Source organism: Malus domestica, chromosome 06 (genome assembly GCF_042453785.1).
Source record: "Malus domestica chromosome 06, GDT2T_hap1".
Classification (NCBI taxonomy): Eukaryota; Viridiplantae; Streptophyta; class Magnoliopsida; order Rosales; family Rosaceae; genus Malus; species Malus domestica.
This window is the reverse complement of record NC_091666.1, coordinates 580,668-597,707: the sequence shown is the minus strand read 5'-3', so window position 1 is coordinate 597,707 and position 17,040 is coordinate 580,668. Positions and strand designations below refer to the sequence as shown.

Sequence of the window (17,040 nt, the reverse complement as noted above, 5' to 3'; positions counted from 1 at the left end):
AAGATTTTCAAGGAATTTTAAAATTATGGAAATTTCTTTTCTGGAATTCGAAATCATGGAATTTTTTTTCTAAAATTTGAGAATTTTCTCGTTGGTTAACCTAAAAAAGAAAAAGAAAATTCAGATACGAAATTGAAAATTGAATGAGTATCTAGAGTAATTAATATAATGTGACATATAATAGGATATGTACTAGCGGAATTGACGGTGGTGAGGGTGATGACGATGGTGGGTAGTTGTTGCGGCGACATAGTGATGATAATAGGTGGTGATGATAGCGGTGAAGGAATTATTTTGAAAAACATGTTCATTTGAGCAACATCATATAGCATGCAATTAACAATTAAAGGCGGAATCATGCTTGCATGCACTCAAAAACAAAACATTACCATGAAATTCAAAGCCTAGTAGATTGGTGAACCAATAATCAACTCAAAACAAAGTGAGTTGAAAGTATTACCTTTGTAGATTCCTCTTTGCATAAGCAAAGGCTAATCACCCAAAGAGATAGGGCCTTCATTCCTTGCTTCTTAGATCCATGGATTTGGATGGAAAAATAGGTTTCTCCAAGTTCCCAAAATAGGGAACCTCTAAGTCTCTTCACCAAGGTTTGATTGTAGAAGAAATGAGTGACCTTGGAGTAGTAGGATTGCTAGATGTACCCTCCAAGGTGTTGGCCTCTTTAGAGAGAAAATGGAGAGACAATTCTCACCAATTTTCCCCCAAAATAAACCCTTAATTTTTCCTTAATGAATTTTGGCTATAAAGTCATTTATATAGTCACTTCTTTAAGTAACCTAAACAACCAAAACCCTAATTCATCTAATATGGCCGGCCATTTAGGGATGTTTGGGCTTTTGGGCTTTAATGAATCTTTATTCATTAAATTGTCATACAATTTAAGTTAATGGGCTTGACGTTCGAAGCCCATTGGGCCTTAAGGTCCAAAACTATCCCGAAGTCTTTAACGAACTTATTCGTTTGATTAATTAACATATTAATTAATCCTTGCCATAATTAAATGATTAAACCATTTAATCATTCTTACTCATTTCCGTTTAATCTCCAATCTCTACCTTTTACGGTGTGCGATCCATTAGGTTCCTTTTAGCGAGGTAGTGGGCGATTAAAACCATTTTACATCGATTGTGAATTGAAACTATTTTCAATTCTCCCTTTAGTGATTACACACGTTTAGGGCTTCCACAAACCATGAGTGACACCTAGCAGCATATCATGGTTACCCAAGCTAATCAGAAGAGGTGGAGAACCTATTCAGTTCGGGATTACAAATGCAATACGGTCCTTCTCTAATCTAATACTCTTGACCACATTGTTTGGTATGATAGTTTATTTACTCATGTCTACTATCCAATGTGAATCGTTTGCTTATATGATTTCCTTGAATGTGATTTGGAACGCATTCCCCAATCTCATTCATACTCTGGCCAGAGATTCCAAATCATATCATAGAGTATTCTCCCTCAACTGTTTGAAGGTTAGAGATCCCTTGTTGCGCATTCACTTGTCTCCATAGCTAAGTGGTTTAACCCCAACGATGCCGTGACACCCCGAGGGGGTGAATTAGACATAATCAAAGATTAAGGACTTAACCACAAGACAACTGTGATGCCTCAGGTCAAAGGACTACTTTGCATTATCCCAACCATGAGTTCTCATGTGACATGGAATATAAGAACTCTTCGTTGATCACGTTCAGTGAACTCATTCTCTTATTGAGCACCTACGTACTTGTCTTGATGTCACACACACCAATGACTCGAGACTAGTCACTCTCCCTGAGAGAAGACACAGTACGTACTGATCTTAACGGACTGTCAATGCCCAATTGGTAATCCTATGATCAGGAACATTTAGGATGTGTCTACGAAAGAATGGTCTCATTAATCTAACTTCATTAGATTGCATTCTCCCAATCACTTATTCCTTGGACTTTATCGTTTAAGCATATAACATTTATATGAGACGGCTCAAACAATAATCTTTGCCCTTTATATGTTAAACTAGATTAGTTTAACATTTGAAATGTCCGTAAAGTATCATCATATGATTGGTTTTAGGGCACATTTCCAACAAGCGGCGGCAATGACGATGGTGGGTGGTGATGGTATTGGTGATGGTGAGTGGTGTTGGCGACAATAGTGATGATTGTGGGTGGAAGCAACGGCAACAAGGGTGGGAGTGACATTGAGAGTTACTCACAGTTAGGTTTTTGTTTTTATTTATATTTTTTTAAGTCTCATTTATAGAAATTATCAACAATTTATATGGAATTTAAGCTTGAGAATTGGAGGTTCAAAATTTCAAGTTTTTTTTTTTCACGAGGGAATTCTAAATTTAGATGCTTAAAAATCCAAACAAGAAAAATCAGTGCATGTTAATTATAAGTTCTAACTTTTGTTCAAATTCCAATATTATTTTTCTCATCCAAACAGAGGGCACAAAAATCCTGTAGCAAATCAAACAAGAATACATGTACAAAATAAATGTATTGTATTAATGAGTTTAAGGTTACAATTTATATTTACAAAGTTTTCTCTGATTCGACCTCTGAAGATGTGTAGATATGTGTCGTTGATCTGAGGGTCGCGATGACTTGATCTCTGATGAACGATTGCCGCATGGACTTGGCTTGTGGCGATGGAAGAACCAGCACGGGTAGCAATGCTTGATGATTTTTCACAGGTTTGGCAAAGAACGTGGAGGGTTTTTTGAGTCTTATTAAGTGTTTGAGTGTTTGGGGGGGGGGGTTTGAGTGCTTGAGAGCTTCAGAGTTTCAAAACTTTAGTGTCTGAGCGTGAATAATTTTATGGACCATGTTTATTTGTCTTGAAGCCTCCTATTTGTAGACTCTCTAAGCTTTTCCTACATATGGATTTGGCCTTGATCATGGGCTTGATTAATTGACAAAAGAACCATGACTCTATTTGTGGGCCAGTTCGTGATTTGACTCCATTAACTAATTTTTTTATTTAATTAAATTAAAATCAAATAATTCATTTTCGCCAAGTGTTGACACGTGTCTTTCTTGATGACTTTTTTTATTTTGATAAGTCACATCTATGTGAACAACTTATGAGACACATGGTACATGCCACATAAGCCCTCGCATGTCAAAATTTAACGCATTGGTGAACATTTATTTTCAACGAAATTTGCATGTCTACAAAGGGTAAAGAGCAAAGTAAACACGGGTGTGCAGAAATTATTTTCTTGCATAAAATACAATAAAACCTCTCTACAGTAATACTCTTTATTGGAAAAACTTCTCTACAGTAATACTCTTTATTGGAAAAACCTCCTTAAACTCACAAAATTTTTATGTGTTTCCAAACCACTTGGCATGGAGGTGAAGTGATACATCACATTTCTATAGTTTATTAATAAAATATTAATTACACATGTTATACTGACAAATATCTTGTATTTGGGGTTTAGAATTGTAAATTTGTTTTCTTAATTAGAAGTATACATAATTACCTATAGTTTAAGAATTGAGGAACTTTGTTTAACACAAGCAGAAAAGATAATTGATTATGGCTTATGGCTTCCTTTCCATTAGGGTTGTAACTTGGGCATGTTAGATTGTGGAGACCATTTATAATGTTTCAACCATGCAAACTTAAAATAAAATTACAAGAGAATACCAAAGTTTCAACCACTAGAAATGTAAAAGCAACATCATCGTTCATTGTTCCAATAAAATGAAGCGAAATGGGTAACATGTGCATGAAGGAATTCGGGTTGGGTTTGGGTTGACATGAATGGACAAGGCATCAACGCAACCCAATAAATGATTTGGTTGGGATTGTGTGGGTTTTTACTTCATTCAAACCCACTCGATCAGGTTTGAAATTCGGTTGGCATGGACTAATTCAGGGTGCTTCAATTATAGCTATCCAAACCAAACTTATATAAAATGAAGCGAAATGGGTAATGTGTGCATGAGAGAATTCGAGTTGGGTTGATATGGGCGGAGAAGACATCAACCCAATCCAATATGGGTTGGGTTCCAAAAGTTTCTATTTCATTCCAACCCACTCAATTGGGTTTGAAATTGAGTTGAGCATGGACGAATGGGAGTTGACCCGCTATAAATTGCACCCCTACCTTCTTTCATTTGGCAATACAAGTGAGCATGTAACTAATCTGAAGGAAAAAAAAAATGGGGTGAGAGAGGCTCGAACTCTCGACCTCAGGATCACTCAGAAGCTATGAGACCTACGCGCTAGCCAACTGCGCCACCACCCCAGTTGTGTTTATAAGTGTTTCTGAGTTTAGATATTAGTTATGAATCTTTATTTATTTTTCTTTTCATTTAATTGCACAGGGATCTTTATTTATTCGTTTTTGTTAGGCTACCATTTGCCATTACAAGTTTACAACCAACCGGCCCTTGTAATTTGGTTACTTAAGGTGTTTGGGATATTAGGTTGAGTTTTTATTTTATGTTGTTTGGTTAGACCTCCTTTCGGATGATTCTTTATGTGTGTGTTCTTTTACCCAAGATAGTAGATGATGGATAATTGAATTCAGAATTTAAATGAAGTGAACGTTCTAAAGTAATTAATTAAACGATAAGCTCCGGTTTAAGCGTGTTTCTTTTTAAGAAAAAAAGGTTCACTAGATAAGGATGACACACAAGCACCAATTCAAATCTTCCCTTAAAACCGTAGCATCTAATATTGATGTGGTAAGCAAGCTAGATGCATAGAAGAAGGAACCCAAAAATTCCAAACTTGCAGACTAGTATATTTTCCATGCTTGAGGTTTTAATTTATTCTCTTTTCTCTTTTACCTTACTCCTTTTTCCTTTTCCCCACCTTGCAGTTTGCAACGAGGACAAGTATGAAGCATGCTCGGTCAATGCAACATTACATGGAGATCGAGGGATCACTTTGTCTTTATCAACTAAAGAGTATATAGCTAGCATAATTAAACATGCATGTCACCACACATACATATAGTTTCTTTTTCATGTTATATTGAGGGATCTCTTAGATAACCTTATTCAAGGGATACTATGTGGAATCAACTGCTTAAATTTTTATTTCAACAATTTGAGTAGTCGGTTTTCTAATTCATTGATCATTCATGGATAATTCTTAAAAAAAAAAAACTAGACGGATTCAAAATCATTTAGACATCAAAATCTCAGTGAAAAAGAAAAAGAAAAAGACAATATTAAAAGAAAACACGAAATTGACAACCAATTTTCATATGGTTAAATAGATTCAAATTCAAGTGTGGTATTTAAGATAATCTTTAAAAAAAGACTTAAAAATTAGACAATTCAGATTATTGAAATACCATGAAAGCTCTCCAAACATTGTAAATGCATGCAGCAGGATTTCACTGGTTGGACCCACAAAAGAAAGATTATGAAGAAGGACGGCTTAGATCATGTAAGTTAAGGTTGATGATTTTCCCTTGAGACAATCCCAATTGTTCCTAATTCCTAATCCTCTATGAGAAAGAAAGGAATAAGGGAAAAAAGAAAGGTAAGTTGGACGGTCAAAGGCAATAATTCCCTAGAAGCTTGAGCTTCTTGTTATGGGATGAGGATGGGGGTTAATTTTGAAAAAGCAAAGCAAACAAAGCAGATGATGGTTTTGTAGGGAGTACCAAAATCCAGCATCACTCACTTTATTTGTGTTTTCCTGTCCCCCTTCCCCTCCCCCTCCCCCTCCTCCGGGTATAAAATGACCTGCGCTCCATCTCTATTGATATTTAGGTTCCCCATTCTTTCCTTCCTTCTATACCAATTGAAAATATTATATATTCTCAAGCATCATATACATATATCATCAGTTAATCATTTCCAGTCTGCAAAAGTATCTCTCTCGACAATGGAGGTAATTACATAACCACGCATTTTTATTGCTCGATACTCGGTTATTGATCTAATCATCTAAAAAATCTGTTCTTGCCCACCATTTGGTTAATTTTAAGGAAACCATAACCACACACATTTTTGCACCCCTTACGCCCTACTGGTTAATCCTGTTCATTTTTTCTGTTTGATTTATTCAATCATACGACTAAAAATAAAGAAGTGTGTAGAACAAGAAAAGAAGTGTACTGTTATCATTTCACTTATAAGGTTATTCCCCTTCAAGTCTTGTTACATTTTACAGTAATTTGACTTTGCAGACAGTGGAATTGAAGGTGGAGATGGTTGGCATGCATGAGAAGCGACTTAGAAAATGCCTTTCAAAATTAAGAGGTAGTCCATCAACCTTCATGCATTGCATTACTCATACATATAGTGATTACGTAGGTAGTTTAATATTGGTGGTGAATGTGATTCATTTGATTGCATGGTGCAGGGATAGAAAAGGTTGAAGTAGACGCATACAGTCAGAAGGTGGTGGTAACAACAGCCGCAGGATATCTGCACAGAAACAAATTACTGAAAGCGATCAAGAGAGGAGGACTGAAAGCCGATTTCTGGTCTCCACAAAACGAGCTCCTCTCTGCTTACGCCAGCGCCAGTTATGGAAGCTTGATCAGATTCAACAACTTCAACTTCTAGAATTTACAACTTCCCCTTTCTCTTCTTAACTTCCTTTTCTTTTTCTCTTTATTGCAAGTTAAGAAAAGGAGTGCCTATATATAAATATGGGTGAGACATTTAAATAGATATAGATCGAGTGAGTGAGACATTATATTTAGGTTAGTGCTATTTACACACAAAAAATTTAGCTCTCACTCAATTTATGTCATTTGATCTTATTCAATTTATTTGATTTGAGAGTTGAAAATTAAAAAATGTGTGTGGATAGCATTACCTATATTTATGAATTCAAAAATTAATTATAATATATAGCTTTTTTCTTCAACTCAATTTCATTAACAGCGAGCACGATTATAAAAATCCCCTGACGGTAAGCAAGTCGAAACAAGGAAAAAGTAATAAGCTACAACTTTTGGGCACGATAATAAATTAAGAAAACCAAAAGCAACATCCATCTGTATTTAGCCGCATAGTCCCCTATATAAAGGGTAAGCTAGGAACACTAAAATTCTAAATTAAATTTACAAATTAAATGATGTGTCACTAATAGAAAATATTCATGTTAATCAATACTTAAGTAATAATACAATAATCAACAACCACATCATTTAGTTTACAAAATTTAATTTAAAAATTTAGTCTCACTAGCTTACCCCTACATAAAATGCACAAAAAAGTCGAAAAAACAAACACAAGTAGGAATAAAAAACATTGTCCATAATCTTCCACTACGAAAAAAAATTAGGAGAGACGAAGAAAATGTATTTTTAGTTTGCAAGGTCCAATCATTGATCCCGAAAATTTCTATAATAAAATTAGGTAGGTCGCTAGTATAGTTCCCTATCTATAATTTTGCTATTTACTTAAATATTAAATATAAATAGGAAAAGTGAAATTAAGGAAAATAATATTAATAAAAACACCAAAGGATTATAGTGCTTTGTAGCAACAAAGCAAACTGTCAAATATGAGAATACATCACTTCGGTAATAAGTATTTATGTGAATAATATTAAATAATACTTGTTATTTACAGGCTTTTGTTCTATAGCGGCACCTTTCAAATGAATATTTTTTTTTTCTTTTGCAAGTTAAAAGGTTTAAGTAAGTAATTGTAATAGTCATAATCCAGTGTTACATTTAAAATTGAATTGCAATTTTGCGTCTCGTTTCATAAACTGTATTTTCCAATGTTATAGGTTAAATAATCAAAGAAAAATAACGCGACTGTTCCCTACTTGATTTTCCATTCTTGCCGGGATGGGATGATCATATAGTAGCCTTTTAAGGTTATTAGTTCTGTAATTGAAAAATGAGCTTGTTTTTGTGGTTACAGAGGTAGTCACTACCTTACTCAGATGGATTGATGAGTCACACAACGACATTTTGGATCCTAACTCGGGCCACATGTCTAAGATACTTCGATTTTTTTTATTATTAGGATGTCCTCATTGGTTGTTCGTATTTAGACTCCCAAAACATTTTTGACTCTCCATGGAACACCAAAAATGTTTTGAAACTTTAAATACGAACAACCAATGAGGACATCCCTAATAAAAAATTTAAGCATCTTAGACATGTGGCCCGAGTTGGAATCCAAAATATTGTTGCGTGGGTAAGCAATGAAGTACATTAGTGACCCTTTGTCGCCACAAATACGAGCTTATTCTTAATTATGGAACCAATAACCTTTAAAAGGTTCTGATGGTGACATTTGCTACCATATGATCATCCCATCCCTGCAAGAATGGAAAATCAAGGTCTTTTTCTTTTAATCTATAACATTAGAAAATACAATTTATGAAACGAGATGAAAAATTACAATTCAGTTTTAAACGTAACACTAGATTGTGACTATTCCAATTACTTACCTATACCTTTTAACTTGCAAATGAAAAAAAAATTCCCTTTGAAAGGTGCTGCTATAGAACAAAAGCCTATCAATAACAAGTCTTATCGTGGATTTGGAATAAGAATGCCACTGAGACTTTCTAGTATTGGCAACCAATATATACCTATAAGATGCTAATTATGCTCTATACAATAATTTGTCACAGAAAAATATTCAATAACATATCATTTCCATTGAATTAAAAGGTTGTTGGAACTTGGAATTACTCAGTTTCAACATTTGTTTGTTCACACAAACACTTATTACCGAAGTGATGTATTCTCATATTTGACAGTTTGTTTTGTTGCTACAAAGCACTATAATCCTTTGGTATGTTTATTAATTGCTTTTATTATATTATTTTCCTTAATTTCACTTTTCCTTTACGTCTCTCCTACATTTTTTTTTTGCAGTGAAAGATTCAAGATGATATTTTTGATTCTTACTTGTGTTTGTTTTTTCGATTTTGTTGTGCATTTTCATGGTATACACAAGTTTATAATACAAAAAAAGTTATTAGGAAAAGAATTTAAAGGTAACACCAATTTATTTGTCTTTACCCTTTTTGTTTCTGATTTTAAGTGATTGTTATGTGAATTTGTTGCTGTTTGCAGGTCACCAAACACCTAAATTTTGCTAGTAGGCATGCTGATGCACATTATTTTTTAATATCCGGAGTAACAAGGGTGATGCGCGAGGGATTTGGGCTTAATTGTTGTCCTCTCGAGGTTTTGGGATCATCGGCTTGTTACTCGAGAGGATAACAATTAAGCCCAAATCCCTTGCGCATCACCCTTGGTACTCCGGATATTAAAAAATAATATGCATCAGCATGCCTGCTTGCAAAATTTAGGTGTCTACTGACATACAAACAGCAGCACATTTACATAACAATCACTTAAAATCAAAAACAAAAAAGGTAAAGACAAATCAATCAGTGTTACCTTTAAATTCTTTTCCTAATAACTTTTTTTGTATTATAAACTTGTGTATACCATGAAAATGCACAACAAAATCGAAAAAACAAACACAAGTAAGAATCAAAAACATCATCTTGAATCTTTCACTGCAAAAAAAAAAATTGTAGGAGAGACGTAAAGGAAAAGTGAAATTAAGGAAAATAATATAATAAAGACAATTAATAAACATACCAAAGGATTATAGTGCTTTGTAGCGTGTTTGTGTGAACAAAAAAATGTTGAAATTGAGTAATTCCAAGTTCCAACAACCTTTTAATTCAATGGAAATGATATGTTCTTGAACATTTTTATGTTACAAATTATTGTATAGAGCATAATTAGCATCTTATAGGTATATATTGATTGCCAATGTACTAGGAAGTCTCAGTGCCATTCTTATTTCAGATCCACGATAAGACTTGTTATTGATATGCTTTTATTCTATAGTAGCACCTTTCAAAGGGGATTTGTTTTTCATTTGCAAGTTAAAATGTCTAGGTAAGTAATTGGAATAGTCACAATCTAGTGTTACATTAAAACTGAATTGTAATTTTGCGTCTTGTTTCATAAACTATATTTTCCAATGATATAGGTTAAAGAATCAAAGAAAAAGACCGTGACAATTCCCTACTTGATTTTCCATTCTTACCAGGATGAGATGATCATATAGTAGCAAAGTCACCATGAGAACCTTTTAAAGGTTATTGGTTCCATAACTAAGAATGAGCTCGTATTTGTGGTGACAAGGGTCACTACCCTACTTTGATGGATTGCTTACCCACGCAACGATATTTTGGATTCCAACTCGGGCCACATGTCTAAGATACTTAAATTTTTTCAGATGGGATGTCCTCATTGGTTGTTTGTATTTAAAGTTTCAAAACATTTTTGGTGTTCCATGGAGAGTCAAAAATGTTTTGGGACTCTAAATACGAACAACCATTGAGGACATCCTAAAAAGCAAAAATTTAAGTATCTTAGACATGTGGCCCGAGTTAGAATCCAAAATGTCATTGTGTGACTCAATAATCCATCTGAGTAGGGTTGACTACCTCTGTAACCACAAAAACAAGCTTATCGGAAATCTATCATCAAAGATTCTTAACCAATAGTGACACGTGGCGTGACAAGATTGGTTAAAAATCTTATCGGAAATCTATCATTAATGATTCTAAACTGGTAACGACATATGACTCGAAGGAATTGGATAAAAATCTTATCGAAATCTATCACAAAAAATTGTACTTTCGGATAAAGACACGTGGCATGACAAGATCGATTAAAAATCATATCCTAAATTACAAAATAAAATTTTTTTTATATTATTTTATAAAATAAAAATACTAATATTTTAATATGAATTGATTGAGCTATACAATGGAGGGGTGAAAATGCAATTGGTAATTACTGTTCATTAAAGATAATTATTATTCACTTGAGGGGATTGACTTCCCTATTGCTAATGAGAGCTTTTACGCTTTGGAAAAGCTCTTAACGAAAAACATGGGGAATGCTTTCCCATAAATTGCTTTTCGCAAAACCAAACGGAGCCTAAGAGCTACATTCAGCTATATTTCATTCGTTGACAAGATAAACACTATTTTTAAAATTTGTTAAACTATTTATTTTCTCAATAAATTTTAAAATATAATTAAAATTAGCATTAGTTTTAGTTCATACCACTGTATAGGAAAATGACAGATTAAATTAAAAAAAATGAAAACTATATGAAAGTGTTATTGTTTTTGGGTAAATAATCAATGAAGAATTGAAAGCATATACTCATGTGATACAGCTGCCCACATCAATTTCTTACTCTTCTACTCCTACGTCACAGAAATATTTGCTAAACAAAAATAATAACAATATCAAAGACCCAGAACAAAGCAGATTCCAAATGCACCCCACCACTAAAACAAAATAAAATATAAGATTCATAGGATATAAATAAAACCCAATGAAATTTATTTAAGAATTTAAGAATTTAGAATGGAAAAGGAAGGAAAGGTTACCCCAAAGCATCCAATTGTTGCTTCTTGGAAGAACCAGGTGGTCTGCCTCTTGATTTCTTGGTGGAACTGGAAGTGGGTGGTGGTGAGGCAGAATATTAATTTTTTTTTAAATTCGCAATTTTCACTTGTACTAAAATTCCATCAAACCAAAATCCCTGAAAAAAAAAAAAAAAAAAAAGCAGACCAGTACAAAGAAATTAACCATTTCCTTATCACCGCAATTTACAAACCCTAATCTACATTCTACAAACATAACGAATAAATAAATAAATAAAACTTTTCTTTCAAACAGAAATTATTATTATTCAATTTAGTATCTGAATTCTTCAAGAACCAGTAAAACAAAATGGAAAATCAAAGTAGAAGCAGAAGAAGAAGATGGTGGTAGATTCCAAGTAAGCTCATTCTGCCAAAAGTATCTAAACCCTAACCCTGACAGCAACCACCCACCAATCTGGGAGTAAAAACCAATAGCCCAACTTAATTTACACAACCTACAACAAACCCTAATAACTTCCAGAATTACAAGACCTGGAAAAAAATTACATTTTTTTTTTTTCAAGTATCAGCACAGATCAAGCAAAATATTTTAATATTAAAGCTTAAACGAAACAAAATTCAGCATTTTACTTCCACCAACGAACAATTTGTTTTTTTAAGAAAAATAATATATATTTTTTGCCAATTTACAGTGAAAGAATCATTAAGAAAATTCAGTGAAAATTAAGGAAAATCGAAAACTAAGCCCAAAAAATACGTTCGACTTACCAATAATTCAGAAAAATTACAGCGACACGCAAATTCTAGGGTTCCGGAACGAAAACGCAGAGCGGCTCCGTAGCCCTTTTTCTAAGAAATGCGAGAAATCTGAATATTTGGTTATATTTAATTCGGATATTTTTCAAACTTTGAAGAAGGATTGGGAAATAGATTTGAGAGATTTTGATTTTAGTGTGTGATTTCTTAGCATGGATGGTGGGTTATATGGAGAAAAAAAAAAGAAAAGATTAAGTTATAGATAATGTCACGTGGCACGGCGTAATTTGTTAAAAATCTTATCGAAATATATCCTAAAAAATTCTAAATAGAAAGTAACACTTGGCGTGACGGGATTGGTTAAAAATCTTATCAAAAATCTAGTCTTAACCATTCTAAACAGGTAACGAGCTCAACGAAATTGGATAAAAATCTTAACGAAAAAAGTGGCATGACGAGATTGGTTAAAAATCCTTATCCAAAATTACAAAATAAAAATATTTTTTTATTATTTTATACAATAAAAAATACTAATATTTTAATATGAATTGAATGAGCTATTCAGTGTAGGGTGAAGATATAATAGAAAATTACTATTAATTAAAGTCAATTACTATTCATTTGAGGGGATTTAATTAAATATTGCTAATAGGATAAGGATCTCTGCCAGATCCTCTTTGTGGGGATTCCGGGAATCAAACAATCATGTACGTTCATTGTACATTAGTGGACATGAAAAATACTATTTTAAAATTTGTTAAACAATTTATTTTCTTAATAAATTTTAAAATATAATTAAAATTATCATTAGTTTTAGTTCATACCACTGTATAGGAAAATGACAGACTAAACAAAAATAAAAAGAGAAATTTTATGTGGACCCAATTTTCCTCTCTCTAAACCCAACTTTAATATTTTGTTACCTAAACTTTCTAGTTTACCCTCATAAATTATAAACATAAATAAACTGGAAAAAGAAAAACTCATCAAACCCATTTCACGACTGTTCTCTCTCCTTCTGCTTCTCCTCCCTGTATTTGTTGGGTCTGTCTCCTTCCCGACTATTTTTTTCCCTGATATTCTTTGTGTGTTCCCCCCACCTCTTCCACACCCACCAATTCTTTGCGGTGGTTACTCCACCAAACGTCCAGTGAATCTTTCCATTTTTCTTCTATTGCGCGTGATAGGGCCTTGCTGTTAATAGGCAAAACTAAGTGGCATCGTCGACTCCATAAGCGATTTGTTGCAGAAGTCCAAATGGAGTCAAATGGGTTTTGTATTGGGTCGGGTTGTTGAAGGCGATTTCTAATTTAGCAATCCCGCCTAACTACTTCTATATGCAGAAGAAGGAAGAGGGAGGGAGCTCTGAAGTGGTGGTTGAGTGGTGGCGATATATGTGGGTTCTATATCGGTTGAATGGGTGTAGAAAGATATTTAATTTTCAGTTTCTTATTTTATTTTGTATAAGGGGTAATATAGGAATTACATAAAAAGTTTTTTGTAGCTGAGTGTAGAAAGAGTATTGTTGGGTCTAAATAAAATTACCCAAATAAAAAATGAAAACTATTTGAAAGTGTTAATGTTTTTTGGGTAAATAATTAATGAAGAATTGAAAGCATAGAGACTCGCCCACATAAATTTCTTGTATCATTCTCTCTTACCTCTCTCACTTTTGTTGTGATCTGAGTTCTCACTTTTGTTGTGAGCTGAGTTGGGAGTTGGGAGTTCTGATTCAATTAAACAATCCTACTCATTTACTCTTCTGCTGAGTTGGGAGTTGGGAGTTCTGATTCAATTAAACAATCCTACTCATTTACTCTTACAGAAGAGAGAGAGAGTGAGAGAGAGTGAGAGAGAAGATGCACTTGAGCGAAAACGAAGGCATAGAGGGCAACACTTTTGTGGTCAGCGGTGGGTTGGGCTTCGTAGGCTCCGCACTCTGCTTGGAGCTGCTCCGGAGAGGTGCTCACCAAGTCCGAGCCTTTGATCTCCGCACAGCCTCTCCTTGGTCCGATCGCCTCCGCCAGCACGGCGTCCACTGCGTCCAAGGTTCCGTCTTCCTCCCAATTCTAATTTCGTTTCTTTCTTTTCCCTTCTCTTTTTTCTTAATCTAATAACCATTTCGTTTTCAGTTCCTGTTTTCACTTCTGGGTTTTATTGAAAGTTTTTATATTTATGAAAATGTATGAATTATAAATGTGTAGGGGATGTAACCCAGAAAAAGGATGTTGAAAAAGCTCTGCGGGGAGCAGACTGTGTGTTCCACCTTGCTTCGTATGGCATGTCAGGAAAAGAAATGCTGCAGTTCGGTCGTGTCGATGAGGTCAACATAAATGGAACCTGTCATATCTTAGACGCGTGTCTTGAGTTCGGGATTCAAAGGCTTGTTTATGTGAGCACATATAATGTTGTGTTTGGGGGACAGGAGATTGTCAATGGGAACGAGGCCTTGCGCTATTACCCTATCGACAACCATGTCGATCCATATGGCCGGAGTAAATCAATTGCCGAGCAGTTGGTCTTAAAGTACAATGCTCGTCCTTTCAGGTAAGTATTTTCAATTGCAATCGTTCTTAATGTCTTATTCAAGTAAGCGTTCGATAGTGTTTGTTAGTAAGGACACTCTAGTGTACTTGGAATTTGTTTGTCTTAGGTTAAATGTACAAGAAACGAGCAAGAGATGGTGTTGGTTACTTTAGGGTCATTCTAGTGTAATGGGAATTTGTGTCTTAGGATATGTGTGCGAGCGAAAGAGTGTTGTATTCGTGACACAACCTTTTGTGTGCATGATGAATTTGTGTAACTTAGGATATGCGTGCAAAAGAGTGTTGTATTCGCTTCTCCCATAATTAGTTTATCTTAGCCTTGATTGTTTATTGAGGACTGGTTGTTTCAATCTCATATAGGAAGAAGACTGGGAAGTGTCTTTATACCTGTGCAGTTCGTCCAGCTGCTATCTATGGACCAGGTGAAGAAAGGCACTTTCCAAGGATAGTGTCTCTGGCAAAGTTAGGCCTGATTCCGTTCAAAATTGGCGAACCAAATGTGAAAACAGACTGGATTTATGTGGATAATCTAGTACTTGCGCTGATAATGGCAAGCATGGGACTTTTGGATGACATTCCTGGGAAAAATAAAGAAAGGCATCCCATAGCTGCTGGCCAGCCCTATTTTGTATCTGACGGTAACAACGCAGCCCTTACATATCTCTATTAATTTAGTTGCTTTTATTTCTCATCCTGTTGACTGGTTTGCCAATACGGATAAGTTTAAAAGTCTTAAGAGTCTAGATACATATTATTGTACTAAAATCTCTCTTTCTTAGACATTATGAGTAATATTATTATCTGAAATGTAAAAGGAGAAAACCAACCTTTCTTACAGGGTCTCCAGTCAACAGCTTTGAGTTCATCCGACCTTTGCTGAGAAGCTTGAAATATGACCTACCTAAGGCTTCTTTGTCTGTACCTCGTGCGCTTCTTTTGGGAAGGGTTTTCTGGGCAGTCTATACTCTATTATATCCATGGTTGAATCGATGGTGGCTTCCGCAGCCTTTCATCCTTCCTGCTGAAGTTTACAAGGTTTGCTTATTCCTTCCTTTTCTAGTGTTTGGCTGAATAGACTTGGTTAATGCATATATCCATTCAAAATTCTACCCTCTCAATTTTTAACAATAAGGTCTGCAATGGAGAGAGAGTTAATATAATTTTGGTTTAAGTTGACAAGGCTGTCCATCTAGCACACATGACTTCCCTCGTCTTAATTATAATTTCTGACTCACTGGACCGTATTTACTTGTTCACTGTTTGAAGTGATACCATGGTTATGTTCTTTTTTATCTCAAGGGTGTGGCAAGCTTCTGTATCCTGATGATCAGTTTCTCTTGGCTATATGGTTCATCCCGAGAGAAATCAAGCTCTAAGAAATAGTGTGACTCGAATCATATGAGAAAACCATCAATTGATTAAAGGGACACCTCACACTTAGATATTTTTGTTAGTTTGGACGTGGTATTATTGATTGAGACTGTACATCTATATCGTATGTAGACACGTGTTGTGAATCCAATTACTTTTATTCAGTCACTGCCAACATTTGCTGAATTCGTTATATAATTTACAGGTTGGCGTTACACATTACTTCTCTTTCCTTAAAGCTAAGGAGGAACTTGGATATGTCCCAATGGTGACTCCTCGAGAGGGCATGGCTGCTACAATCTCGTACTGGCAAGAGAGGAAACGGAAAACTCTGGATGGCCCTACAATTTACACATGGCTATTTTGTGTGATCGGAATGGCCACACTGTTTTGTGCTGCTTATTTGCCAGACATAGGGCCAGTGCCACTCTTCAGAGCTATTAGCCTCTTCTTCTTCCGGTCGATGCGAGTATTAAGGATTGTATTCCTTGTAGCTACAGGATTACACATCGTAGAGGGTGTGTACGCGTGGCACCTGGCCAAAAGGGTGGACCCTGCTAACTCAAGAGGATGGTTTTGGCAGACATTTGTGCTTGGGTTTTTCTCATTACGTTTTCTGTTGAAGAGAGCCCGGAAGGCAGGAGCTCCTTAATCAGCAGCATGCCTGCAGTGTAGTACAATTGTATGACGGTGGTTTTTGTATGTGTTGTGTAAAAGAACATGGCCTCCATGACTTGAGAGGTAGAAAAACAGCTTATGTTTCCGAAGAAAGTTGAAGCAAATACTATTCTCTTCGTTTCCAAGTTTCCGAAGCCGGAAACAAATGCAAATGATTGTTTCCTTTAAGCATTCACATTTGTTTCTCGTGGTTAGGGAAAATAAAACTGAAGTTACTTAAGGAGCAAGGATTGGATTAAATTTCAACAGTTTTAAGTTCTGATCGGAAGATGGTAAGGACATGCGCGGGC

The 17,040-nt window shown here is 34.9% G+C and overlaps 2 protein-coding genes, 1 long non-coding RNA gene and 1 other non-coding gene across 4 annotated transcripts; 2 read left to right on the top strand and 2 right to left on the bottom strand.

Annotated features, from left to right (window-relative positions):
- Window positions 1–4,187: 4,187 nt before the first annotated feature.
- TRNAM-CAU (transfer RNA methionine (anticodon CAU)) lies at window positions 4,188–4,272 on the bottom strand. The gene is given in 2 exon segments: window positions 4,188–4,223; window positions 4,235–4,272. It is a non-coding gene; the product is annotated as a tRNA-Met (tRNA).
- A 1,299-nt stretch (window positions 4,273–5,571) lies between these two features.
- On the top strand, window positions 5,572–6,863 carry LOC103436702 (heavy metal-associated isoprenylated plant protein 30-like). The gene is made up of 3 exons (XM_008375151.4): window positions 5,572–5,876; window positions 6,175–6,247; window positions 6,351–6,863. Exons 1-3 carry the CDS (start codon window positions 5,724–5,726, stop codon window positions 6,554–6,556), a joined length of 432 nt encoding a protein of 143 aa, XP_008373373.3. The 5' UTR covers window positions 5,572–5,723; the 3' UTR covers window positions 6,557–6,863.
- Window positions 6,082–12,356, bottom strand: LOC114825583 (uncharacterized). Its single transcript, XR_003774314.2, has 3 exons — window positions 12,168–12,356; window positions 11,400–11,554; window positions 6,082–6,630 (listed from the first exon to the last, which is right to left on the bottom strand). It is a non-coding gene; the product is annotated as an uncharacterized lncRNA (long non-coding RNA).
- A 1,482-nt stretch (window positions 12,357–13,838) lies between these two features.
- LOC103436703 (uncharacterized) lies at window positions 13,839–16,902 on the top strand. The gene is made up of 5 exons (XM_008375152.4): window positions 13,839–14,204; window positions 14,360–14,702; window positions 15,062–15,339; window positions 15,540–15,736; window positions 16,278–16,902. The coding sequence occupies exons 1-5, from the start codon at window positions 14,015–14,017 to the stop codon at window positions 16,722–16,724; spliced, it is 1,455 nt and encodes a 484-aa protein (XP_008373374.3). The 5' UTR covers window positions 13,839–14,014; the 3' UTR covers window positions 16,725–16,902.
- The last annotated feature ends 138 nt before the right edge of the window (window positions 16,903–17,040 follow it).

Excerpts from the sequence above, each read along its gene's own strand:
- LOC103436702 (XM_008375151.4), top strand. The coding sequence starts at position 5,724 with ATGACCTGCGCTCCATCTCTATTGATATTTAGGTTCCCCATTCTTTCC. Across the intron at positions 5,877-6,174 it reads TATCTCTCTCGACAATGGAG|ACAGTGGAATTGAAGGTGGA; the intron begins GTAATTACATAA and ends TTGACTTTGCAG. Across the intron at positions 6,248-6,350 it reads ATGCCTTTCAAAATTAAGAG|GGATAGAAAAGGTTGAAGTA; the intron begins GTAGTCCATCAA and ends TGCATGGTGCAG.
- LOC103436703 (XM_008375152.4), top strand. The coding sequence starts at position 14,015 with ATGCACTTGAGCGAAAACGAAGGCATAGAGGGCAACACTTTTGTGGTC. Across the intron at positions 14,703-15,061 it reads TACAATGCTCGTCCTTTCAG|GAAGAAGACTGGGAAGTGTC; the intron begins GTAAGTATTTTC and ends AATCTCATATAG. Across the intron at positions 15,340-15,539 it reads GCCCTATTTTGTATCTGACG|GGTCTCCAGTCAACAGCTTT; the intron begins GTAACAACGCAG and ends CCTTTCTTACAG.